Below are 27,237 nucleotides of genomic sequence, written 5' to 3'. Positions count from 1 at the left end.
ATACATGTTTATAGGCTCTGCCCTTAGAAATTTTCTTTGAGTAGTTCTAGAGTAGAACCCAGGAATCTGCATTTATTAAGTACCCAAGATAAATGTGATCTTACACTACTTTTTAAGTATCTTAACAGCTTTCCTTTTAGTTTTTTTAAAACTAATTTGAGAGAGAGGGGAATTGAGGGGGGGGGGAGACATCAGTACATCGATTCGTTGTTCCACTTACTTATGTATTCATTGGATGATTCTCATATGTGACCTGACTGAGGATTTAAGGTGCAACTTGGAATGCTGGGATGATGTTCTAGGCAACTGAAGTACTTGGCTAGGGCCTTCCTTTTATTTTAACCCATAAGTCTCTCTGCAGTTATTTTTAGACTAGAACACCTTTGAAATCGATGCCAGACCTAGTAAGATGAATTTTCACTGGGATTAGGTTTGTACTAGTGGAAACCTAGTAGTTTGTGCAGCAGAGGATAGAGGAAAGCATAGATGTCTCAGAGGCCTTCTTAATTACTTGCTGTTTGAATTAGTGAAAATTCTCCAGATTCACTGCAGAGTAGACGGGACCCGAAATTACACCCTGATATATAACACACCCTTGTGTCTTCTACAAGGTATTTTTAAAGGTACATCACAATTCCATAGTAATAGTTGGAAACTTTAGTACCCTCTTTTCAATAGTGGATAGAACAAAACAGATAAACAAGGAAATGGAAGACTTGAAAACACATAAAGCAAGTAGTCCTAATAGATGTTTATAGAACACTATACCCAACAACAGTAGAGTACACATTCTACTCAACTATGTAAAAAAAAGATTTACCATGTATTAGGCCATACAACAATTCTCAGTAAATTTAAAAGGATTGCAGTCATAGAAGGAAATTTAAGAAGTGAGGAAATGCACAAATACGTATGAAAAAAAAACACAAGAGAAATTTAAAAATACCTTACTGTGAATGAAAACAAAGATACATTGTACACCAAAACATATTTGGTGCTGCTAAAACAGTGCTTGGAGTGAAATTTATAGCTGTAAATGCTTATTAAAAAAAGTAGAAAGATCTCAAATACATAACTCTCTAATTTGATAAACTGGAAAAACAAGAGCAAACTAAATACAAAGCAGCAATAAAAAGGAAATCAATAAAGATTAGAGTGGAAATAAGTGAAATTGAGTAGAGAATACAATATGGAAAACAATGAAACCAAAAATTGATCTGTGAACAGATTAACAAAATTGACAAGCCTTTACACTGACAAAGAAAAGAAAAGATTGAAATTATTGAAATCAGGGATTAAAGAGAAGATATCACTATGGACTTTACAGAAATAGAAAGAATTATAAGGGAAAAGCTATAAAATATTGCATATCAACAAAATAGATAGCCTAGATGATGTGGACAAACTTCTAGAAACATACTAACTACCTAAACTGCTTCAAGAAGAAATAGAAAATCTGTCTGGACCTAAAACAAGTGGAGAGATTAAATTAATAATCAGAAACTTTCTGTAAAGAAAAGCGCAGGACCAAATTGTTTTCCTGCTGACGTTTACAGAAGAATTAATACCTTTTCAAAAACTAGAAGAGGGTAAAACACTTTCCAACATATTCTATGAGGCAAGCATTACCCTGGTACCAAAACCAATCAAAGACATCATAAGGAACTATAGATCAGTATCTTTGTGAGCAACAACACAAAAATTCCCAACAAAATACTAGCTAATTGAATCCAACAACTTGTACAATTATACACCGTTATCAGTATTATCCTAGTGATGCAAGTTTGATTCAACATGTGAAAACCAATCCACATGATATACCATATTAATAGAATAAATGACAAAAATCACGTAAAAAATCTCAGGAGATACAACGAAAGCATTTTTAAATATTCAGCATCCTCTGATGGTAAAAACACACAACCAGGAATAGAATGGAACTTCTTGCCTATTAAAAACCTGCAGCTGACACAATACTTAATGGTGAAAGCCTCAAAGCTTTCTCTCTAAGGTCAGGAACAAGACAGTCCACTTGCCACTTCTATTCAACATTGTATGGGGATTTTCAGCTTGGAAAATAGAAAGAATTAAAGTCATCAAAATTGGAAATGAGGGAAGTAAAACTTCATGTCAGTATGGTTTATGTTGCATTTAGAAAAATCCTAAAGAATACATACAAACACATACTATTAGAGGTAATAAATTACCTGGCTGGTGTAGCTCAGTGGATTGAGTGTGGGCTGTGAACCAATGGGATAATAAATCAGTACAATAAGGTTGTAGGATAAAAAGATCAATATACAAATAGTCATTGCATTTATGTACACTAGTAATGAACAATCTGACATGAAATTAAGAAAAAATTTCATTTACAATAGCATAAAAAGTAACAAGAAAAATAGGAATACATTTAACTAAGAAGATGAATGATCTGAACACCAAAAACTACAAAACATTACTGAAAGCAAACAAAGATCTAACTTAATGTAAGGACATCTGTGTTCATTGATTGGAAGACAGTATTATTAAGATGGCAACTTATCTCAAATTGATTACAGATTCCTCACAATCCCTACCAAAATCCCAACTGCCTATTAGGAAGAAATTGACAAACTGATCATAAATTCACATTGAAATACAAAGATCAAGAGTAGTTAAAACAATATTGTAAAGGAAGAAGTTGAAAGACACACTTCCTGATTTCAAAACTTACTACAAAGCTACAGTGCTCAAGACCGCATAGAACTGGCTTAATAATGTTGATGTAGGTCAGTAAAAGAGAACTGGAAATACAGAACTTGTACATTTATGGTTAATTGATCTTCAACAAATGTGATAAGACAGTTATTCAATGGGGAAAGAATAGTCTTTTCAACCACTGGTACTGGGGCAACTAGCTATAAAAAAAATTAAGTTGGACTATTCTTTCACATTATACATAAAAATGTAAGAGCTGTACCTATAAAACCATAAAAGGACAATGTAGATGTAAGTGCTTATAACCTTGGCGTAGCCATTAGCTTCTTAGATATGACACCAAAAGCACAAGCAACAAAAGAATATATAAATTGGACTTCACCAAAATTAAAAATATTTCTGATTCGAAGGGCACCAGGAAGAAAGTGAGATGACAGTCTATAGGATGGGAGAAGGTATTTGAAAATAACATCTGATAAGGGAATATATACAGAACTCAAAATTCAAAAATAAAAGGACAAATATACCAATTTAAAAATGAGCAAAGGGTCTGGGTAGTCATTTTTCCAAAGGAGATTTATAAAAAGGCCAGTAAGCCTGTGAAAAGATGATCACATCATTATCAGAGAAATGCAAATCAAAACCACAGTGAACAACCAAGACTACTGTACCGTGCAAGGATCTTATTGAAAATGGAAGGCTAAATAAGGAGTTTCCCAGACACAAAAAAGGCTAAATGAATATATCTCCACCAAACCAGCATTGTAAGACATGCTAAAAGGACTGCTTTAAGAAAATGAAGAAAAAAAGAGCGGGGCGGGGATGAGAACATAGGTACAAAGAGAGAAAATGGCAGTGAATAAGTACCTATCAATAATAACCTTAAATGTAAATGGATTGAATGCTGCAATAAAAAAAACACAGGGTAGCTCAGTAGATTAGAAAACATGACACACTTGTGCTGCCTACAAGAGACCCACTTCTGAACAAAAGATCTACAAAGACTGAAAGTGAAGGGACGGCAAAACTTAAAGCAAGCAAGCGGAGATGAAAAAAAAAAACCCAGGGTAGCAATACTTATATCACACAAAATAAAATTCTAAACAAAGACCATAAAAAGAGACAAACAAATTGTTTTTGTGTTTTTTTAAGTAGTCACTACATACTACTTAAAAGAATAGTCCATCAAGAAGATAGAACCCTTGTAAAGATATATGCATCCAACATAGGAGCACTCAAATATATAAGGAATATCTTGGATGGCTTCAAGAAAGGTATCAGCAGCAACACACTCATCGTATGGAATTTTAACACCCCACTGTCAACAATGGACAGATCTTCCAAGCAAAGAATCAACAAGGATATTATGGCATTGAACAACACTCCAGAGCAAATAAACTTAATTGATGTGTACAGAACCTTCACCCTTAAAGAAGCAAAATATATATTCTTTTCAAATGCACATGTTACATTTTCAAAAATAGACCACATTGTAGAGCACAAAACAAGCCTCAACAAATTCAAGAAAATTGAAATCATATCCAGCATCTTCTTGGATCACAATGGCTTGAAACTAGAAACCAATCTCCAGGAGAAAAACTCAAAGACATTCAAATACATGGAGACTGAATAACATGCTATTAAATAATGAGTGAATTAACAATGAGATCAAGGAAGAAATCAAACGTTGTGTGGGGGGAAAAAAAAGAAAAACACAACAGTCCAAAACCTATGGGGCACAGCAAAGGCAGTCTTGAGAGGGAAGTTTAAGTGATTCAGGCCTACCTAAAATATATAGAAACATTTCAAATAAACAACCTAACCCTACATCTATAAGAACTGGAGGAACAACAACAAACAAAGCCCAGAACAAGTAGAAGGAAGGAGGTAATGGAGATCAGAGCAGAATTAAATGACATAGAGATTAAAAAAACAATTCAAAGGATCAATAAATCCAGGAGCTGATTCTTTGAAAAGATAAATAAAATTGACAACCCTTTAACCAGACTCACCAAGAAGAGAGAGGAGCCAAATAAATAAAATCAGAAACAGAAGAAAAGTTACAATTGATACCATATAAATTCAAAGCATTGTAAGAAAGTAATATGAACAATATATGTGAAGAAATTGGACAACCTGGGTGAAATGGAGAAGTTACTAGAGACACACAGTCTTCTAAAACTGAACAAAGAAGCAGAAAACCTGAATACACCTACAACAGCTAGCGAAATTGAAGTAGTAATTGTAAAACTCCTGGCACAAAAAAGCCCTGGACTGGATGGTTTCACAGGTGAGTTTTACCTGCGAAACATTTAAAGAAGAACTAACACCTGTCCTTTTTAAACTATTTTGAAAAATTCAAGAAGAGGGAAGACTACCAAACTCTTTCTATGAGGCCTGTGTTATCTTAATTCCAAAACCAGGTAAAGACACAAGAAAGGAAGAAAACTACAAGCTAGTGTCACTGATGAACATAGACACTAATATCCTTAACAAAATATTGACAAACAGGATCCAGCAGTACATTAAAATGATGATACAAGTGGGATTCATCCCAGGGATGCAAGGATGGTACAATATTCACAAATCAATAAATGGGATTCACCACGTAAACAAAAGGAAAGATGAAAATCATTGATTATATCAATAGATGCTGAAAAAGCATTTGATAAAGTATATCACCAATTTATGAAAAAATGCTCAGGGAATAGAGGGGGCATACCTCAACATAAGAAAAACCATACATGAGAACACTACAGCCAACATCATACTCAATGGGCAAAAACTAAAAGCTTTCCCACTAAGATCAGGAACAATATAAGGGTGTCCACTTTCACCACTTTCATTCAACATAGTATTAGAAGTTATAGTCACAGCGATCCAACAGAAAAAGAGGCATCCAAATTATAGACGAGGAAGCAAAATTGTCATCACTTACAGACCGCATTATAGTATACGTAGAAAACCTTCTAGTCTCCACCAAAAAACTACTTGACCTGCCCTGGCTGGTGTGGCTCAGTGGATTGAGTGCTGGCCTGTGAATCAAAGGGTTGCTGATTTGATTCCCAGTCAGGGCACATGCCTGGGTTTTGGGCTAGGTCCCCAGTTGGGGGTGTATGAGAGGCAAGCACACATTGATGTTTCTCTCCCTCTTTTTCTCCCTTCCTCACTCTCTAAAAAATATATAAATAAAGTTGCCCCCCCAAAACCCTATTTGACCTAATAAGTGAATTTGGCAAACAGTAGGATACAAAGTCAGTATTCAGAAATCAAAGGCATTTTTGTACACCAATAATGAAATATCAGAATCAGAAACTGGGGGGAAAGTCCCATTTATCATAATAACAAGAAAAGTAAACTACCTAGGAATAAACTTAACCAATGAGGTAAAAGACCTGTACTTGAAAATTACAGAACACTAAAGAAAAAAATTAAGGAAGATACAAATAAATGGAAGCATATAGTGTGTTCATGGATGGGAAGAATGAACATCATTAAAGTATGTATACTACCCAGAGCAATCTATAGATTCAGTGCAATCCCATTAAAATACCAATGACATATTTCCCAGATTTAGAACAAATATTTCAAAAATTTATATGTATCCAAAAGCAACTCCACATGGCTTCAGCAATCTTGAGAATGAAGAACAAAGTAGGAGGGATCACAATACCTGATGTCTAACTATATTACAAGGCTGCTGTAATCAAAACAATCTGGTACTGGCTGAAGAACTGACACATAGATAGATCCATGGAACAGAATAGAGAGCCGACAAGTAAACTCAAGTCTCTTTGATCAGTTAATATTTGACAAAGGGGGCAGAAACATAGAATGGAGTAAAAATAGCCTCTTCAGTAAATGCTGTCAGATCTGGACAGGTATGTGGAGAAAATTGAATGTATACCACTAACTTATACCATACACCAGATCTCACGATGTATAAAAGTCTAAATATCAGTTGTGACGCCATAAAAGCCCTAGAGGAAAACATAGGTAATAAAGTCTTAGATATCCCATACTGAAAAATTTTGGTTGATACATCTCCTAGGGCAAGGGAAATAAAAGACTAATAAACAAATGGGACTACATCAAATTAAAAAAGCTTCTGCATGGCTTAAGAAACCATCATGAAAGTGAAAAGGGAACCTACTGTATGGGAAAACATATTTGCTGCCAATGATACTTCACACAAGGGTTTGATCTTAAAATTTTACGAAGAACTCATATCTCTCAACACCAGGAAGACAGTCTAATTAAAAAATGGGTAAAGGACCTGAATAGACACTTTTCCAAGGACGACATATAGAGGGCCCAGAGACATATGAAATGATACTCAGCATCACTGGCCATTAGAGAGATGCAAATTAAAATCACAATGAGCTACCACCTCTCTCTGGTCAGAATGGCCATCATTAACAAGTCAACAAACAACAAGTGCTGGCAAGGATATGGCGAAAAGGGAACTCTAGTACACTGTTGGTGGGAATACAGACTCATGCAGTCACTGTGGAAAACAGTAAGTAATTTCCTCATAAAACTAAAGATGGAACTGCCTTTTGACCCAGCACTGAGATTATACCCTAAGAATCTTGAAACACCCATTCAAAAGAATATATACACTCCTATGTTCATAGCACCATTATTTACAATAACAGCCAAGTGCTGGAAACAGTCCAAGTGCCCATCGTAAATGAGTGGCTCAAAAAACTATGATACATTTACCCAATGGAATGCTACACAACAGAAAGAAAGAAGGAGCCCCTGCCCTTTGTGACAGCATGGATGGATCTGGAGAGCATTATGTTAAGTGTAATAAGCCAGGCGGTGAAAAACAAATACCATATGATCTCACCTATAAGTGGAAACTAATCAACAAAACAGGCAAGCAAAATATAACCAGAGACATTGAAATAAAGAGCAAACTGACAGTAACCAGAAGGGAGCGGAAGGGATAATAGTGGGGAAGGGGAAGTGTTGTCAAGGAATATGTCTAAGGGACACATGGACAAAGCCAAAGGGCAGTAGGATCAATGGGGCTGGGGTTGGCTGGGGTGGCAGGGAGTGGTGGGTTAAAAATGGAGACAACTGTACTTGAACAACAATAAAAAAAAGAAGAATATTGATCGTGGATTAACAAAAAGGTGATAGTAAATTTTTAAAAATCCACAGTGAGATACTACTACCCCCTCCACTAGGATGGCTATGATCAGAGAGACAGAAAATAAGAAATATTAGCAAAGACATAGAGAAACTGGAACCATCATTGTTACTGCTTAGAATATAAAATGGTGAAGCCATTTTGAAAAAATCTGGCTGCCCCTCAAAGAGTTAAACAGAATTAATGTATAACGTAGAAATTCAGTTACTAGGCATGTATCTGTAAGAATTGAAAAGATATGTCTATACAAACACTATTCACAGCTACTTATAGCAAGGTTATTTACAAAGCAAAAAAGCAGAAAAAAACCCTAATATCCATCAACTGAAAGAAAATTATAGTATATTCATACAGTGGAATACTATTCAGCAATTAAAAAGAATGAAGAATTGATACATACTNTGGTTGCCCCTCAAAGAGTTAAACAGAATTAATATATAATGTAGAAATTCAGTTACTAGGCATGTATCTGTAAGAATTGAAAAGATATGTCTATACAAACACTATTCACAGCTACTTATAGCAAGGTTATTTACAAAGCAAAAAAGCAGAAAAAAAACCTAATATCCATCAACTGAAAGAAAATTATAGTATATTCATACAGTGGAATACTATTCAGCAATTAAAAAGAATGAAGAATTGATACATACTATAACATGATGACCCTTGAAAACATTATGCCCTGTGAAAGTAGCTTAACATAGAAAGTCACATATTTCACAATTCCATGTATATGAAATGTCTAGAATAGCCAGTCCACTGAGACTGAAAGTGTTTTAGCGCTTTTCAGAGTCTGGGGTAGAGAAGAATGGAAATGATTGCTAATATGTATGGAGTTTCTTTTGAGAATAATAAAAAAAAGTTGTAGGGCCCTGGCTGGCATAGCCCTGGATTGAGCACAGGCCTGCGAACCAGAGGATCAAGGTTCGATTCCCAGTCAGGGCACATGCCTGGTATGCAGGCCAGTTCCCTGCAGGCCAACTCCCAGCAGGGGATGTGCAAAAGGCAACCATACATTGATGTCTCTCTCCCTCTCTCCTTCCCTTCTCCTCTAAAGATAAATAAATAAATAAATAAATAAATAAATGTTGTAGGATTAAATGGTTGCTATCATTTCATAGCTTTTTATATGTGTACTACAGACAACTGAATTACACACTTTTCAAGGGTCAATTTGATGGTCTGTGAATTATACCTCAATGAAAATACTAAAACAGGACTTCCACCAAGATGGAGGCATAGGTAGAAACACTGTGCCTTCTCCCACAACCAAGTTTGGATACAACAAAAGTTTTGGAGAACAAGGACACACCCAAAGATCAGAAAACGGAATTATACGGAAGTCCGACAACTACTAACCATTCAACGGGAACGGTAAGAGAGGCAGAGCCAGCAGTGGAGCAGGGTCCGGAAGGACAGACCTAGGAGCGCAGGCAGCCCGGACCTAGTCGGGGTGCAGGGCAGACTGACTAAGGTCGCACATTCTCGCGTGCAGTGAGACGGACCACGCAGGCCCCAGGGGGCACACCCAGTGGTGGAGGGCTGACAGTGGTGGCACACTCACGTGCAGTGGAGTGGGGCGCATGGCCCTGGTGACGGTGGTGGCTGCAGTGCTGGTGGGGTCACAGCAGCGGTGGGCGCCGGAGGGAAGCCATTGTCCCTCTTTGACCCCACCCCCACATACAAGGGCACAACCCAGGGACTGAGTTGCCCTGCTCTGGTGAAAACCTAGGGCTCCGATCCTGCTACTTAACAGGCACGAACAGCCCAAAGGATGGCACAAGAAGAACTCAAAGTCTCAGAGCCAATAACTCTAAGCGACCAACAGATTGCCAGGCTCTCAGAAGCCCAATTTAAAACACTATTTATCAGGATGCTCACAGAAATGGTAGAGTACAGTCACAAATTGGAGGAACATATGAAGGCTAAACTAATTGAAATGAAGGGAGATGTCCAGGAAACCAATAGTGATGGAAAGGAAACGGGGATTCAAATCAATGGAATGGACCAAAAGGAAGAACAAAACATCCCACCAGAAAGGAATGAAGAAATGAGAATTCAACAAAATGAGGAGAGGCTTAGGAACCTCCAGGACATCTTTAAATGTTCTAACATCCGGATTATAGGGGTACCAGAAGGGGGAAAGAAACAGCCACGAGTGGAAAATGTATTTGAACAAATAATAAAGGAGAACTTCCCCAGTCTGGCAAAGGAAATAGACTTCCAGGAAATCCAGGAAGCTCAGAGAGTCCCAAAGAAGTTGGACCCAAGAAGGAACACACCAAGGCACATCATAATTACATTAGCCAAGACTAAAATGAAGGAGAGAATCCTAGAAGCAGCAAGGGATAAGGGGACAGTCACCTACAAAGGAGTACCCATCAGACTGTCAGCGGATTTCTCAAAAGAGACCTTACAGGCAAGAAGGGGCTGGAAAGAAGTATTCCAAGTCATGAAATCCAAAGACCTACAGCCAAGATTGCTTTATCCAGCAAAACTTTCATTTAGAATGGAAGGACAGATAAAGTGCTTCTCAGACAAGGTCAAGTTCAAGGAGTTCATCATCACCAAGCCCTTATTATATGAAATGCTAAAGGGACTTATCTAAGAAAGAGATGATGAAAAATATCAACAGTGAAAGGACAGCAAACACACAGGTATTAACAACCACATCTAAAACAAAAGCAAACCAAGAGGACAGCTAGATCAGGAGTGGAACCATAGAAATGAAGAACACATGGAGGGTTAGAAACGGGGGTGGGAGGAGGAGAAGGGGGGAGAAGGCACAGAAAATAGCATAGATGGTAGGTAGAAAATAGATAGGGGGGAGGGCGAGAATAGTGGGGGAAATATAGAATCTAAAGAAGTTGAGACACGTGGTTATAAACTAAGGGGGGAGAAGGGTGGGGGAGGGAGTGTGCGGGTGGAGGGGAATGAAGGGGGGAATAGAATAACTGTAATGGTATAATCAATAAACTGTATTTTAAAAAAAAGAAAATACTAAAACAAAAAAGAAAATAACATGCTTGATTCTGGAAAGACCTCCATGTCTAGAGGTCATAGAGATTCAATCCTGGAACCTTGGGGTGACCTTTCTGGGCTGAAGCTGTAGATATGGCTAGCCTAAAAACATTTTAGAAATTATAACACTTTTCTGTGGGACAGTTGGGGTATAGCTCTTCACCTGTCCAAGCTGTTCTTTCCTCTTATCAGAATGATTGCTTTGTTTTTTTATTTACTTAGACATAAGGGCAGTTGGAATAGTAAAGTATACTATTGCATGTTCGCAACTGCAAAATTAAATGGTGAAATAAATTCATCTTGATTATTTGATAGTAGCTAAACTTCAGTAGGTAAAACAATGAATAATAATCTAAGAAGAGCACATGGCACATGTTGGGAAAGAAATGTTTGCTTAAGAAAAGTCTTTTTTTTCTAATTCCCTAATACTCTCCAGTTGCATGACATATTTTTGTTTACTAGTTTTCCTTTTGTTTGTTCCCTTAAACACCTATTACATTGTCTTTTTTCCAGACTTTGTGCTTCTGGCCTTAATATTGGGTTAAGTAGATGACACGACAACTATTTAGTAGAAATAATGTTCAGATAAATTTGGTTTTGCATATTTAGAAGTAAGATAAATGCTTCATTTTTTAATGTTGAATACTGTATTTTTCTAAAAATATAAATACACACCCTGGCTGGGTATCTCAGTTGGTTAGAGCATCAACCTGATACACAAAGATTGCAGGTTTGATCCCCAGTCAGGGCACATACAGGCGTCAACTGATGAATGCATAAATAAGTGGAACAACAAATTGATAATTTATGTGTCTCTCCTTTCTCTCTCCCCCTCTGTCTCTAAAGTCAATAAATAAAAATTTTTTAATTCAAAATATTAATACCTGCACTTAATATTTTACTACTAATTGTTGACACTAACTTGTGTTTTTACTTTAGTACATCTATTAACATTTTAAACTGAGTATTATTATCTATGCTTTGAGAGTATGGAAGTGGTAACTCCATGACATTTCGGGTAATTCAGCCTTTATTATAAATTTCTAATGTCTTAGTACTTTATTTGTTACAACAAAGGAAGTAATAGTTATTGAAGTTACAGAATTATCGGGATGGTAAATGAGAAACTGTCACAGAGTCCTATCGAGGTGCTCATCTGTTTTTTTCTTTTTTTATTGCAGTGTGTAGATCCTAAGAAGCATTAAAAGCCTTGTACTTACCAATATAAGAATTCTTAATTTTTTATTAATGAGAGAAGCAGGCACAGCAAAACCATGCTTTGGGAAGAAGATGTTTGAGAGTAGGCATGTAAATAATGGACTGGATTTCTTTCTGTCTTTTTTTCCTTAACATGTGACCCTGTATATATTTATTTTTCCCTATACAGGTTTAAGAGCAGGACTAGCTGCCTCAATTGCTGGGAGTTCTATTATCAACAAAATGTTACTAGCAAATACTGATCCTTTTGGTGCAACCCCGTTTATTGACCCAGATCCAGATTCATTGTAAGCAAATACTTTCACAGAAATTTTGTTTTGGCTTTTCTTGTTGCTGTTTTATAGTAATGGTAACATTTTACATGTATTACAAGAAATATGTTTCCATGTACAAAAGGAATCATCAGAAAATTTCTAAAGTTGATGAATATGAGCACATTGATCCATGTGAAATACAGTCCTTTTCATGCTGTGTTCCTGAAGTAGGTCCCTTCCAGCCTTTTGTCTCCGATAACAAGCTGTGGCAAAGTCAGACACCACTCCACTCACCTTTCTCTGAAATGTTTTTTCGTTGACTCCTTCATATTCATATTTATGCGTTTCCCTTCACCTCCTCTCTTCTTGGTCTTGCCAGATCCATCATCTTTCTGCCTCCAGCTTCTGGGTTCACTTATTTCAGGAAGCTTTTGGCCCACATTGATTTCTTCCCTTCTTAGGCTCCTAAAATTCTTTTTGGCAGTTCAATGTGTGCTTCCTTTTACTTTCATATTTGATTTTGCTTTTATTGTATCTCATTTTTCTAATAACAGCCCTCAACTATAGTACCGTATTTAAACTTGGCACTTTCCAAAGCACCTAGAAAAATGGAATAGATCTAGTGTTTTTGGTTAGCACATATATGTCCATTGATAAGAGAAGTGGAGTAAACTTTTTAATTGTGAAAGGAGTATTGGTACCTAACTGCAAGCCCCTCCCAGTTGTGTATGTAGTGGGGTGGGGAGCTCGTTTAGGAGACAGAACTAAGATTTTGTTGCGAATAGTACAGAAGCATTACCATGACTCTTTCTTCACTTTGTCTTGTCCACTGTTTTTTTGTATGTTACCAACATTTACAGCCATACACTAGGGTCATGCATATTACATGTAAATAGGAAGTGATTTTTGCTTAGCTTTATTCTCAGGAATGGAATCTTTAATGGTTTTACGTGCTGAATATAAATTGTAATTGTTATGAACTTGAAATTGACTTTCATGTCCTTTTTCTTATTATCATAGAGATGGATATTCAGAAAAATGTGTCATGAACAATTACTTTGGGATTGGATTAGATGCAAAAATTTCATTAGAATTTAATAATAAGAGAGAGGAACATCCTGAAAAATGCAGGTAATTTTGGTAATAGTAATAATGTTAGTGCACAAAAGCAATGTTACTTTAATTTCATTTATTATCTCTTTTACTTGCTCTGCCTTTAAAGACTAAATAAATAATAGTCACTGAAAGTGCCTGCCAATGTTTATTATCAGGAGCCGAACTAAAAACTTGATGTGGTATGGAGTCCTTGGAACCCGGGAGTTACTACAGAGATCCTACAAGAATTTAGAACAGAGAGTTCAACTTGAGGTAAGTTCATCTTGCAATAAAGACATTTCAAGTTACCTTTCTTAGGAAATTGATTGTATTTGTGGAGCTCATTTGTCTTTGTTCTTCTTGCTTGCTTAGTTTGTTTTTTAGATTCAGTTATTGATTGATGTGTATTTATTTCCGTCCCTTTAACAGTGCATATAATAATGGCTTAGTGATGACGAACTCCTTTAGTTTTTTCTTGTCTGGAAAGCTCTTTATCTGCCCTTGGATTCTAAGCAATAGCTTTGCTGGGTAGAGCAATCCTGTCTGTAGGTTCCTGCTTTTCATGACTTTGAATATTTCTTGTCAATTTCTAGCCTGCAAAGTTTCTTTTGAGAAATTAGCTGATGATCTTATGTAAAGCCCCCCCTACAGGTAATTAACTGCTTTTCTCTTGCTGCTTTTAAGATTCTCTTTTTATCTTTAACCTTTGGCATCTTAACTATTATGTTTCTTAGAGAGTCATGGATGCCTGTTTGCATCCATCTTATTTGGCTCTCTGTGTGCTTCCTGAACTTATGTGTCTATTTCCTTCACCAAATTAGGAAAGTTGATTCCCTGTAAATTGTTCTTTATTTTTGTTAGTATCTCCCTCATTTCTGAATGGTTCTTTTTTATGGTTTCCCTGCCCTTTCTGTGATGTTGAAGTTCTCACTAAGTTCACTGAGCATCCTTATAAACCAGTGTTTTGAACTCTGCATCCAGAAGTTATCTTGTCTCTGTTGTTGTTGTTGTTCTTTTTCTGGAGTTTTGTTCTGTGCTTTCCTTTGACCATGTTTCTTTGTCTCCTCATTTTGGCAGCCTCCTTGTATTTATTTCTGTGTATTAGGTACAGCTACCACATCTCCTAGGCTTGGTGGAGTGGCCTAATGTAGTAGTCGGTGGCCTGCAAGGTCTAGTGGCACAGCCTCCTCTAATGCCCAAGCTGGGTACTCAAGATGTGCCCCACTGTGTGGGCTCTGTACACCTCCTGTTGTAGTTGAGCCTTGATTGCTCTTGGCACATCCAGGATCAGCTACTGCCAGTGTTATGTTTGGGGTCACATAACATAAGCTACAAAGTGATCTGCAGATAGCTGCTACTTGTGCTGGGCTTGGAGGTGCCCAGGCAAGGCCAAGCTGCGACCTGAGGCTGGCAGCTGCTAATACCAGGCCTGGGACAACTTAGTGAGGGGTATGGGGCTTACGGAAGCCAGATGCTGCTTGTTTAAAATAATTAAGGAAAAGCTGAAGCATGAGCCAAGAACTCATTCATATGGAAGGGACACTGGAAACAGGTTGGGTGGAGCAAACAATGTGAGCCAGATTGATGGAGTCTCAGATATGGCTCTTGCCTGCTAGTTCTTTGGCTCTGTGTGGGGAGGGCTGGGAAAAGGAACAGTGGCCTCTGCCAGCACCTCTGTTTAAGAGAAAGCTATTCCCCAGCTCTCAACCTGATGCTGGTCAGTTCATTTGCTCTCCGTATGCCTCTGATGCCTTTCAATCTGCTGCCCTCACAATAGAGCTCAGAGCAAGTGAGTTTGTGTGTGGGTCCTTTAAGGGGAACTTCCAGGCAGCCCAGCAGTTTCTGTCTTCTGCAGCCTCAATCCTCACTAGTTTTTTACAGCTGGAAGTTATGGAGATTCATCTTCCTGGCACTAGAACCCTGGGCTGGGGGGCCTAGTGTGGGGCTTCACTCCTTAGATATCCATCCCGATTTTTATCTGCCACATGTGGGTGTAGAACCTGTCCGTTCTGCATCTCCACCTCTCCTACCAGTCAAGGTGCAGTTTCTTCATTAATTCTGTAGTTGTAGGACTTCTCTTCAGCTCGCTGTGTCACAATTCTGAATGATGGTTGTTCTGTAGTTCAGCTGTAATTTCATTGGGCTTGTGGAGACCGTGAGCTGTGTTTACCTCTGTCACCTCGTGAACTCAAAATTCTGTTTTGAATGAAATACATAATATACATAGACATAGAAAAGAAACCAATAATACTAAAATAACTTACAAAATATTTTAAACTATTAGAGAGTATTAAATTAAGCAATTTAAATAGAACTTTCTTCTGAAGATGTTCATTTTATTCATACCATGCTTCCAACTAAAGTGTATTCATTTAGAAATATTTTTACTTTATTTTCATTTATAAATATGACTTCTGAATTTTTAAAGTTTTACATTTTTTATTTTTTAATTTAATTCCATATCTAAAAGAGATCATATGCTATTTTTCTTACTCTGTTTCATTCACCTAGTATAAGGCCCTCAAAAAAATTTTTGTCATTAATGGCTGAATAGTATTCTGTAACATAAATACACAACCTTTTCTTTATCCGTTTATTCATCGATGGACACTTAGGGTGTTTTATATCTTCACTGTTGTAAATAATGCTGTGGCGAACATGGGAATGCATATATTTTTTCAAAAGAGTGTTGTACTTTTCTTCAGATAAATTCCAGAAGTGGAATTGCTGGATTATATGGTAGTTCTACTTTTAATTTTGGGGGGAACCTCTATCCTATTTATCACATTGGCTGCATCAATTTACAGTCCCACTGTCAGTGCACAAGGGTTCTCTTTTCTCCACATTCTCACCAACACTATTTCTCATCTATTTTTTAAATATTTTATTTATTTATCTTTAGAGGGGAAGGGAAGGAGAGAGGAAGACAAACATCAATGTATGGTTGCTTCTCGTGCATCCCCTGCTGGGAACTGGCCTGCAACCCAGGCATGTGCCCTGACTGGGAATTGAACTGCGATCCTCTGCAATCCTCACAGGCCCACGCTCAATCCACTGAGCTACACCAGCCAGGGCTCTCATCTTTTTTAATAATAGCCATTCTAACAGGTGTGAAGTAATATTGTGGTTTTGATGTGCATTTTTTTGATGATTAATGATATAGAGAAGCTTTTTATGTACATGTTGGCCATCTTTATGTCTTCTAGTAAAAATGTCTATATTCAGATATCCTGCCCATTTTTAATCCAATTGTTTGTTTTTCTATTGAGTTGTGAATTTTTTATATATATTTGGGATATTATTCCCTTATCAGATATATGCTTTGCAATTATTTTCTCCCATTAAGTAGGTTGCTTCTTCATTTTTTTGGTAGTTTCCTTTTCAGTGGAGAGATTTTTAGTTTGATATAGTTACAGTTGTTTGTTTTTGTTTTTGTTGGGGTTTTTTTTTTGTTTTATTCTTTTTTTGCTTTTGTTGCTTTGGATTTTGGTATCAGGTTCAAAAATTCATTACTACTACCTGTGTCAAAGAGCTTACTTACCACTTACATTTTATTCTACGAGTTTTATGGTTTTAAGTCTCATGTTCAAGTATTTAATTTACTTTTAATTCATTTTTGGTGTGCTATTGTATAATATAATGGTCCAGTTTCATTCATTGCTTCATTGGAAGAATGTGACTTCCAATGTTCCCAACACTATTTATTAAAGAGACTGTCCTGGATTTCCGCCAAGATGGAGGCATAGGTGGAAACACTGTGCCTTCTCCCATAGCCAAGTTTGAATACAATAAAGGTTTAGTAAACAAAGACGCAGCCAAAGAACAGAAAACTGAACTATACAGAAGTCTGACAACAACGAACCGTTCAGCCGGGACCAGTAAGAGGGGCAGAGCCAGCAGCGGAGCAGGGTCGGGCAGGAAGGATCCCCCAACCCAGGCTAACCAGGTGACCCAGGCGACCCAGGTGCCCAGGCAGCCAGGGTAGCATCGTGGACCCAGTGAGGGTGCAGGGCAGGCTGAGGGCGGTTGCACATTTGCGTGCGCGCGCACAGATAAACCCAGCAAAGGAGTAAGCAGTGAGATGGACCGCAAGGCCCGCCACTGATTTCTTTTGACCCCACCCCCACATACAGCATCACAACACAGCAACTGAGTTGCCCTGCCCTGGTGAACACCTACGGCTCCACTCCTCATACGTAACAGGCACAAACAGTCCAAAATATGGCTCAAGAGGAACTCAAAGCCCCAGAACTGATAACTCTAAGCAACCAGGAAATAGCGAACCTCTCAGATGCACAATTCAAGACACTGGTGATCAGGATGCTCACAGAACTGGTTGATTATAGTCACAAATTAGAGAAACATATGAAGGCTAAACTAATTGAAATGAAGGGAAATACACAGGAAACCAATAGTGATGGAAAGGAAACTGGGACTCAAATCAATGGAGTGAACCAGAAGGAAGAACGAAACATCCAACCAGAAAAGAATAAAGAAACAAGAATTTTAAAAAATGAGGAGAGGCTTAGGAACCTCCAGGACATCTTTAAACGTTCCAACATCTGAATTATAGCGGTACCAGAAGGGGGAAAGAAACAGCCACGAGTGGAAAACATATTTGAACAAATAATAAAGGAGAACTTCCCCAGTCTGGCAAAGGAAATAGACTTCCAGGAAGTCCAGGAAGCTCAGAGAGTCCCAAACAAGTTGGACCCAAGAAAGAACACACCAAGGCACATCATAATTACTTAGCCAAGATTAAAATGAAAGAGGGAATCCTAGAAGCACCAAGAGATAAGGGGATAGTCACCTACAAAGGAGTTCCCATCAGACTGTCAGCGGATTTCTCAAAAGAGACCCTACAGGCAAGAAGGGGCTGGAAAGAAGGATTCCAAGTCATGAAATCCATAAACCTACATCCAAGATTGCTTTATCCAGCAAAGTTTTCATTTAGAATGGAAGGACAGATAAAGTGCTTCTCAGATAAGATCAAATACAAGGAGTTCATCATCACCAAGCCCTTATTATATGAAATGCTAAAGGGACTTATCTAAGAAAAAGAAGATGAAAAATATAAACAGTGAAAGGACAGCAAACGCACAGTTATTAACAACCACACCTAAAACAAAAGCAAACTAAGAGGGCAGCTAGATCAGGAGCAGAACCATAGAAATGAAGAACACGTGGAGGGTTAGCAACAGGGGAGTGGGAGGAGGAGAAGGGGTGAGAAGGTACAGAAAATAGCATACACAGTAGGTAGAAAATAGATAGGGGGAAGGGCAAGAATAGTAGGGGAAATACAGAATCTAATGAACTTGAGACACGTGGTCATAAACTAAAGGGGGGAATGGTGGGGGAGGGGGTGTGCAGGGTGGAGGAGAATGAAGGTGGGGAATAGAACAGCAACTGTAATGGTATAATCAATAAAATATATTTTTTAAAAAGAGACTGTCTTTTCCCCCTTTATGTATTCTTGGCTTTTTTGTGAATTAATTAACCATATAGGCGTGGGTTTATTTCTGGGCCCTCTGTTCTGTTCCATTGATTCATGTGTCTTTTTATGCCAATACCATACTGTTTAAATTACTATAGCTTTTTAATATAGTTTGAAACCAGACAGCATGATGCCTCTAGCTTTTTTCTTTCTTAAGATTGCTTTGGCTCTTTGTGGTTTTTCATGGTTACATACAGATTTTAGGATTATTTGTTCTAATTCTGTGAAAATACATTGGAATTTTGATAGGGATTGCATTAGAGCTATAGATTACTTTGAGTAGTATGACTATTTTTTTAATTTTTATTTTTTTATCTTCACCCTAAGACATGCTCTTTGATTTTAGAAAAAAAGGAAGGAGGGAGGGAGGGTGGGACAGGAGGGGGGAGAGAAGGGGACAGACAGACAGATATTGACATGAGAGAGAACATTGACGGTTGCCTCCTGTATGTGCCATGACCAGGGATCAAACCCGCAACTTTTTAGTGTGTGGGACGGCACTCAATCAATTGAGACCACCCGCCAGAGTGATAGTATGAACATTTTAACAATATTAATTCTTTTAATCCATAAACATGTAATATGTTTACATTTATGTATGTCTTCTTCAATTTCCTTCCTTAAAGTCTTCTAATTTTCTTTTTTTTCCTTAAAGACAGCAGAAATCAATTTTTTAAGATTTTATTTTTTTATTGTTAGAGAGGAAGGGAGAGAGAGGGAGAGGAACATTGACGTGGCAGAGAAACATCTATTGGTTGCCTCTCACACGCTCCCAAATGGGGACCAGGCCTGCAACCCAGGCCTGTGCCCTGACTGGGAATCTTTTGCTCTTTGGTACAACGTCCATTCCACTGAGCCACACCAGTCAGGGCATATTTTTCAATATCCAGGTTTTTTACTTCCATGATTAAATTTATTTTTAAGTATTTGATTCTTTTTGATACTATTGTAAATGGGATTTTTAAAAACTTCTTTTACTTATAGTTCATTACTAGTATATAAAATGCAACAGTTTCTGTGTATTGATTTTGTATCATGCAACTTTATTAAATTCATTTAACAGGTTTTTAAAAAATATTTTATTTATTTATTTTTAGAGAGAGGGGACAGGAAGGAGAAAGAGTGGAAGAGAAACATCAATGTGTGGTTGCTTCTCATGTGTCCCCTACTGGGGACCTGGCCTGCAACCCAGGCATGTGCTCTGACTGGGAATCGAACCAGCAACCCTTTGCTTCACAGGCCAGTGCTCAATCCACTGAGCTACACCAGCCAGGGCTATTCTAACAGTTTTTTGATAGAGTAACCTTGTCTTGTTTTTAATTCTACAGGAAAAGCTGTCGGCTTTTCACATTGGAGTATTGTGTTAGCTGTGGGCTTATCACTCTTGTATATGACCTTTATTATAAAATCTTTAGGATCCCTCTCAGTTGTTCTTTGAAGTGCTTCTTCGTGGTTAATAATGATAGATGTTTTCATCTCCTTTAAGTTAGTTATATGATTCAACTCTTTGTAAAGAACACAAGGATGACTGTTAAGAATATTGGGTCCAGAGAAAGATACTGTTCCTCTAAATATTTAATGTTTCTTCATTTGACGTACACTGAGCACCCGCTGTGGTGCCAGGAATGGCCCTAGGTGCTGGCATACAGCGTGGACCTTTGATTGTGTTTCATGCAAAAGTGAAGAAAGGAAAAATTTTTAAATGCCTGTGGGGTAAATCAGTTATAATGTATTCCCAGTTATTTCAAATGGTTGAAAAATGGGTTGAAACTGGATTCTCATTTGTTTTAAAGATAGCAGATAATTTTGATTGGACATTAAAATGCAATTCTTATAAAGTTCTGTTAACTACTTTTAGTGTCAATGTAAGAATTATTTAGTGAAAGTATAGCATGTATTTTAAGTATAGCATCTGCAAGCCATTTTTTTAAGTGAAGGCTTAAACGCTGTATTTAGTGAGAATTTATTCATGTCATGTATAATTGACTTCTTTCTTTTTAAAGTGATAGTGTAATTTTCATCTAAGTGAGTAAAAGAGGCATGGAGTATAAGATACTTCTTGAGTTCCTTTTTCTTTTCTTGGTTTTGATTCTGATACTTAAAAATTCATTTTTGAGTTTGACTAGTCACTGGTTAGTAACAGAGTACCACCAAAATACCAGGATTTGTGCTGGATGAGATGGTTAGGACTCGGAGCCTACCCTCACAGTGGCCTCTTGCAGAGGGATGCTTAAGATAAAGACTAGAATGATCGTAATGTAAGTGAGAATATCATAACTGACCTGAAAAAGAAGCTCGAGAAACGTACTGCCTGAATTTGGTTGAAAGAGGTAAAATCTTTTTTTATTCAGCATGGTTTTCTGTAAAAAAATTCTGCTATAGTTATTCATACTTCAAAATTTTTTAAATTAAAACCACGTAAGGTAAAAATAATGTGTAGGAATATATTTATAGGAAAACAGACATTACTAGCACACTTTTGTCCATCACCTTTTTCTTTGGTATACTGGTGACTTCAAAACTAGTGGTTTTACTCTTTTTATCTAACTTCTCAGCTTTTTTACCTTACAGTGTGATGGACAATATATTCCTCTCCCCAGTCTGCAAGGAATAGCAGTATTGAACATCCCCAGCTATGCCGGAGGCACAAACTTTTGGGGTGGAACTAAAGAGGATGATGTAAGTATTTCCTTCATCTTTCCAGATTCTAGAGACTGCCCATGTACCCTGGCGTGTGGCACCTTCCTGTCTTCAGAGCCAACAAAAGCAGCATGAGTCTTCTTCACATTGCATCATTCTGATCTCTTCTGCTTCCCTCTTCTACTTTTAATGACCATTGTGAATACATTGGGCTCACACACATCATCCAGGATCATCTTTCCGTCTCAAGATCTCTAATTTAATCACGTCTACAAAGTCTCTTTTGTAATGTAATGAGACAGCATTTACAGGTTTTAGAGATTAGGACATGGACATTTTGGGGATGAGATGGGAACATTATTCTGCCCACCAGAATACCTTTCTGTACTTTTAGTTTTCTAAATTGATGTGATATTATTTTTTAAATTATTTTTAGGAATGTCAAGAGGGTTCATTTGGCCATTGAGGTTGATGGCTATTTTTGTTTCGTTTTCATGGTTTTCAATATTAAAAAAACACACAACCTAATAAAGGTAATTGTTCTAAAAATAACCTTTAAAAAGAGAGGGCACAATTATTAAAGTATATATAACATAAAAATGAGTGGTGTTATCACGATCTTTGTCTGAGGAGTCGCATACATTAAATGATAGGACCTTTGATTTGAGGTTTATGATGTAACAGTTCCACTGACCCATCTTCTCAGAGCTGTGAAGTAAACAGCCAGGAACTAAAATATGAAATAAATTGGAAAGCATTTTTAATTTTCATGATGTGAATGTATTTCAATCCTATTGGTGTATAAAAACTAACATCAGCAGTCAGTTTTTTGTCAGCCTGTCACTATTCTTAAATATTTTAAGGGAAAGAAATCAGTGATACTAAGATGAATAAAGCTAACATTCCTTGAACCCTTCCTAGGCAGTCAGTGTTCTGAGGGCTACACATTTATTATTTAACACCTAGAATTTTCATCTAAATTTTTTAAGTTAAAGAACTGACACTAAATTTACACAGTTAATAAGTAACAGAGACATAGTTTAAAACTAAGCAGTCTGGTTTTAAAAAATGTTGAGAAATATGTCTGCAAATCCTGATATTTTCAGTGAAAGTTTTAATTAGGATGCTACTTTGTACCGAATAATTTTTCAAAGGCATAATTATTTATGATATAGTAAAAAAAAGTAAAAGAGAATAAAATAGGTGAAATGTAAAATTTTTAGGTTAATTTTTTGAAAATGTAATTAACACCAAAATAAAGTAAGCCTACATGATTTTTATTCCCTGAGGTTTTCATGTCCATATTGTCAAATGCTCTAAAGAGTTGTATTAAGATATAAAACACATAAACATATTGTTTATAACACCTTGAAAGATTTCCCTCAGACCACGCCAAGCGGCCCTGGTAAGACAGTTGGTTAGAACATGGTTCCAATACACCAAGGTTGTAGGTTCAGCCCCCAGTCAGGACACATACAAGAATTGACCAATGAATGCATAAATAAGTGGAACAACCAAATGATATCTCTCTTCTCTGTCTCTCCCCTCCCCCTCCTTTCCACTTCTCTCTCTAAAATCAATTAAAAAAACATACCAAGTAAACTGGATCATAATCTGCATGTTCATGTAGCTTTAACCTTATAAAATCTATATTACCTTTCAGGTGTTGTAGGTTTCTGAAAATTGTATACATCACTTTTTCAAGACATCTGAATTATCTTTAAGATTTTTAATACATTTTATACCGTGAGTGGTGTGAATAGGATGTCATGTGGGTCCCAAAACGTATTTTTATTATGTTTGTTTGTTTTAAGCCCTTCTTCAGTGATATTTTTGTTCCAGGGTTATCATTTCCTACTAATACTTACTTTTTTTAGTATTTTCATGATTTTTAAAAAATATGTGTATTGCAGAGTTCGCACTGCTTGATGTGCCAGTTTACTTAAACCCTAATTTTATTAGTGGAGTGTAACGTAGTTTTTTCTCCCAGATATTTGCTGCCCCTTCATTCGATGACAAGATCCTGGAAGTCGTTGCAGTTTTTGACAGTGTGCAAATGGCGGTTTCGAGGGTCATTAAGCTGCAGCATCACCGGATAGCCCAGGTGTGTTTTTCTAGTCGAGCCGCCTCCCTGTGTGGGGCACTGGGGAGGCTGTTTCCTGCGGCTCCCGCGCTGCATGTTCATCTAAAAAATACCGATTTCCTCCCAATGTCAGTCATTACTATGTCGTCACAGTGGAAAAGCCTGGCGTACTGTTCCACATTGTGGACTAAAGGTCAAGCTTGAATGTGGATTTTATGGCAGTTTTTTCAGGACGATTTGTACTCTAAAATAATGTGTTTTGTTTCAGTGTCGTACAGTAAAAATCACTATATTTGGCGATGAGGGAGTCCCAGTGCAGGTGGATGGCGAAGCATGGGTTCAGCCTCCAGGGATTATCAAAATTGTGCACAAAAACAGAGCTCAGATGCTAACAAGGGACAGGGTATGTAGCCACGAACATTCCTCTAGATTTTTATCAAGGCTTCTTAAAGAAGAAATCTTAAATTGTCATATTAAAGTAGAAAGCAAGGAAAAAGATTTAAATTGTCTTTTAAATCTGTCAGTTAAATCAGGGTGGTTTTAAATGTGAACAATATTTACTGTTTTAAAAAATTAATAGACTAATTTTTTTTAGATTTATAGAAAAAACTGAACAGAAGGTACAGAGAATTCTAATTCTGTTCCCACATACCTCATCACCTGGACGAGCCAATGAATTCCCCTATTATTAGAATTTGGTATCAGTGCATTTATTATAATCATTGAGCTAATATTGATACTTACTACCTGAAATTTATAGTTTACTGTTTCTGTTGCGCATTCTGTGGTCTTTGACAAATGTGCAGTCACTGTCCACCATTTCAGGATGACAGAGTAATTTCGCTGCCTTAAATATCTCTTATGCTCCACCCATCCTTTCCTCCCCTTTTTACCCTTGCCCCTGGCAACCACCAACCTTTCCACTATCTCTGTAGTTTTGCTTTTTCCAGAATATGCATTTTTAATTAAATTCACACACATCACAAATAAGACTACCAATGTCCATCCTATCTACTACACATATAATAGTAAAGGTTGAAGCTGTCCTTTTTTAACTTTTTAGTAATATTCATAATTGATTACATTACTTTTTATTTATTATGTATACTGGAAAACTGTTTTTTGTACTCATGATTTATTTAATGATGTCTTAGATTGGGAAAAAATAGTTTCAAAGTCATTCATATATCTAAATATATTTATTTGGGTCTCAGAGCTCTAAACCAACAGTTCATTGTAATATTGACTTTAAATAGGCTTTTGAAAGCACTCTAAAATCTTGGGAAGAGAAACAGAAGTGTGATTCTGATAAACCAGTTCTTCGAACCCATTTGTACATCCAACATGCTGTCGACTTGGCCACGGAGGAGGTGTCGCAGATGCAGCTGTGCTCCCAGGCTGCGGAGGAGCTCATTACGAGGTATGGGGGTCCCGCTGACTTGCGGACCGTGAGGACTCTGGTGTTGGCCACTTTTGTTTTATTAGTTTTAATACATCATTTCAGTTGTTTGCAGTATGTAAAAGAGATGCATTTACTCTCCTTCATTTTCTGCCTCAATGCTTACTGTTCTCCTTCATCAGATCCCCTCTAATACATACAAACTTAAACCTGTGTTCTTCACAGAACAGATCTCAGACTTCTTGAAACATAGTGGAGAGCTTGCCTAATGTACCCTACCACACAGTACTCTTTCTGTTATTATTTCCCCAGCAGTTTATACACAGGTGACTTCTTTATCACCTTATAAGTAATGATTAATTAAATATCGATGGAATGTAGAAGGAAATTGCTCCCAAGGAGAGTTGGGGATGTAGGGAAAGAGTCCAAGAATCAGTTTCCAATAGACTACTCACAGAGACTGAGAGACCATACAGAAATTAATTTTGGTGGACAGAAAGGGGGAGGATAAAAATAACAAGTTCCCGATAAAAATCACTATGACCAGGAAGTAGCCTTCAAAGGGGAGGCGGAACTGTGGACAGGTGGGGATAATTAAGCACTGCCTTAGCAGGCCACTGAGAATGTTAAATGAGACCCGCTGTGTATAGTGCTTATTATCACATATCACTGTCTGGCACATTTTGTGTTCTCTGAATGCTAGCTATTATAATCTTCCCACACGTTCGTGTGGTTACTCATTAAAATGTTGAAAAAGAAGAAAAACAAAGCTCCCGTGTGCTAGGGGCTTACTTACTCCATTTTCCTTCCTCCTACCCAGTGTGCTCTCCTCTTATTTTTTACTCTTCGCTTTAAATATTTGTTAGACACCTAGAATGTACTTGGTTTTAAAGATTTGGGTTTTTTGAGTATATATTCTCCCTACTGCTAGAGACCAACATTCAAAATTAGAATAATGTATGATAATTGCCAGATACTGAGAAAGCTTAGAAGAAATGTAGGGAAAATGAATAGTCAGCTAAACTCATAATGCATTATTGTACATCTTAGCTTCTTACCCACAGAGCTATGAGATTTTAGAGTAAATGCATCTTTTAGATGCTATAGACAATATCTGCAGTCTCCAATTTACTGTGTTTTTCCCCAGATTTATTGAGCTGTAATTGACATAAAACACATACATACATACATACATACATATATATATACCATATATATATATATGTATATGTATAATATAATATAATATGTATATGTATATGTATAATATGTATAATATAATATAATATATATGTATATGTATATAATATATATTATATATGTATAATATATAATATATATTATTATATTATATTATATACATATACATATGTATATACATATACATATTATATTATATTATACATATACATATATATATATTATATATATATATGTATGTATGTATGTATGTGTTTTATGTCAATTACAGCTATTATATAATATGTCAATTATATAGTATGTATATAATATATATATTATACCATATATATATATATATATACCATATATATGGTATACAGTGTGGTGATTTGATATACACATGTACTGTAAGATGGTTGCCACAATCAAGCCAATTAATACACTATGGAAAACAGTATGGAATTTTCTAAGAAAACTAAAAATGAACGTACCTTTTGACCCAGCAATTCCACTCTTGGGAGTATATCCTAAGAACCCTGAAACACCAATCCAAAAGAACCTATGCACCCCGATGTTCATAGCAGCACAATTTACGATAGCCAAGAGTTGGAAGCAGCCTAGATGCCCATCGGTAAATGACTGGATCAAAAAACTATGGTACATTTACACAATGGAATTCTATGCTGCAGAAAGGAAGAAGGAACTACTACCCTTTGCAACATCATGGATGGAACTGGAAAGCATTATGCTGAGCGAAATAAGCCAGGCGGTGAAAGACAAATATCATATGATCTCACCATTAACAGGAATCTAAACAAACCAAACAAGCAAGCAAAATACAACCAATGACACTCAAATATGGAACAGGCTGTCAGGGCCCAGAGGGGAGAGGGGAGAGAATCATAGGGGAAAAGGGAATGGACTCACATGAACAAGTATAAAAGACACATGGACAATAACTAAGGGTGGGGGGTGGAAAGGGGAGGGAGGCAG

General features: G+C 36.9%; 1 protein-coding gene across 8 annotated transcripts in view; it reads left to right on the top strand.

Annotated features, from left to right (window-relative positions):
• Positions 1-27,237, top strand: part of DGKH (diacylglycerol kinase eta) — a 210,297-nt gene that overhangs the window by 167,910 nt on the left and 15,150 nt on the right. For all 8 annotated transcript variants that reach the window (XM_037060214.1, XM_037060225.1, XM_037060193.1 and 5 more), the window contains 7 exons: positions 12,267-12,384; positions 13,372-13,482; positions 13,623-13,719; positions 21,512-21,619; positions 23,571-23,684; positions 23,932-24,066; positions 24,920-25,083. In XM_037060214.1, the coding sequence (XP_036916109.1) occupies positions 12,267-12,384; positions 13,372-13,482; positions 13,623-13,719; positions 21,512-21,619; positions 23,571-23,684; positions 23,932-24,066; positions 24,920-25,083 (847 nt within the window). The remainder of the gene's footprint in view (positions 1-12,266; positions 12,385-13,371; positions 13,483-13,622; positions 13,720-21,511; positions 21,620-23,570; positions 23,685-23,931; positions 24,067-24,919; positions 25,084-27,237) is intronic.

This window comes from Sturnira hondurensis, unplaced genomic scaffold (assembly GCF_014824575.4).
Source record: "Sturnira hondurensis isolate 20B ecotype Veracruz unplaced genomic scaffold, ASM1482457v3 Scaffold0001074, whole genome shotgun sequence".
NCBI lineage: Eukaryota > Metazoa > Chordata > Mammalia > Chiroptera > Phyllostomidae > Sturnira > Sturnira hondurensis.
This window is presented reverse-complemented; position numbering and strand designations above follow the sequence as displayed.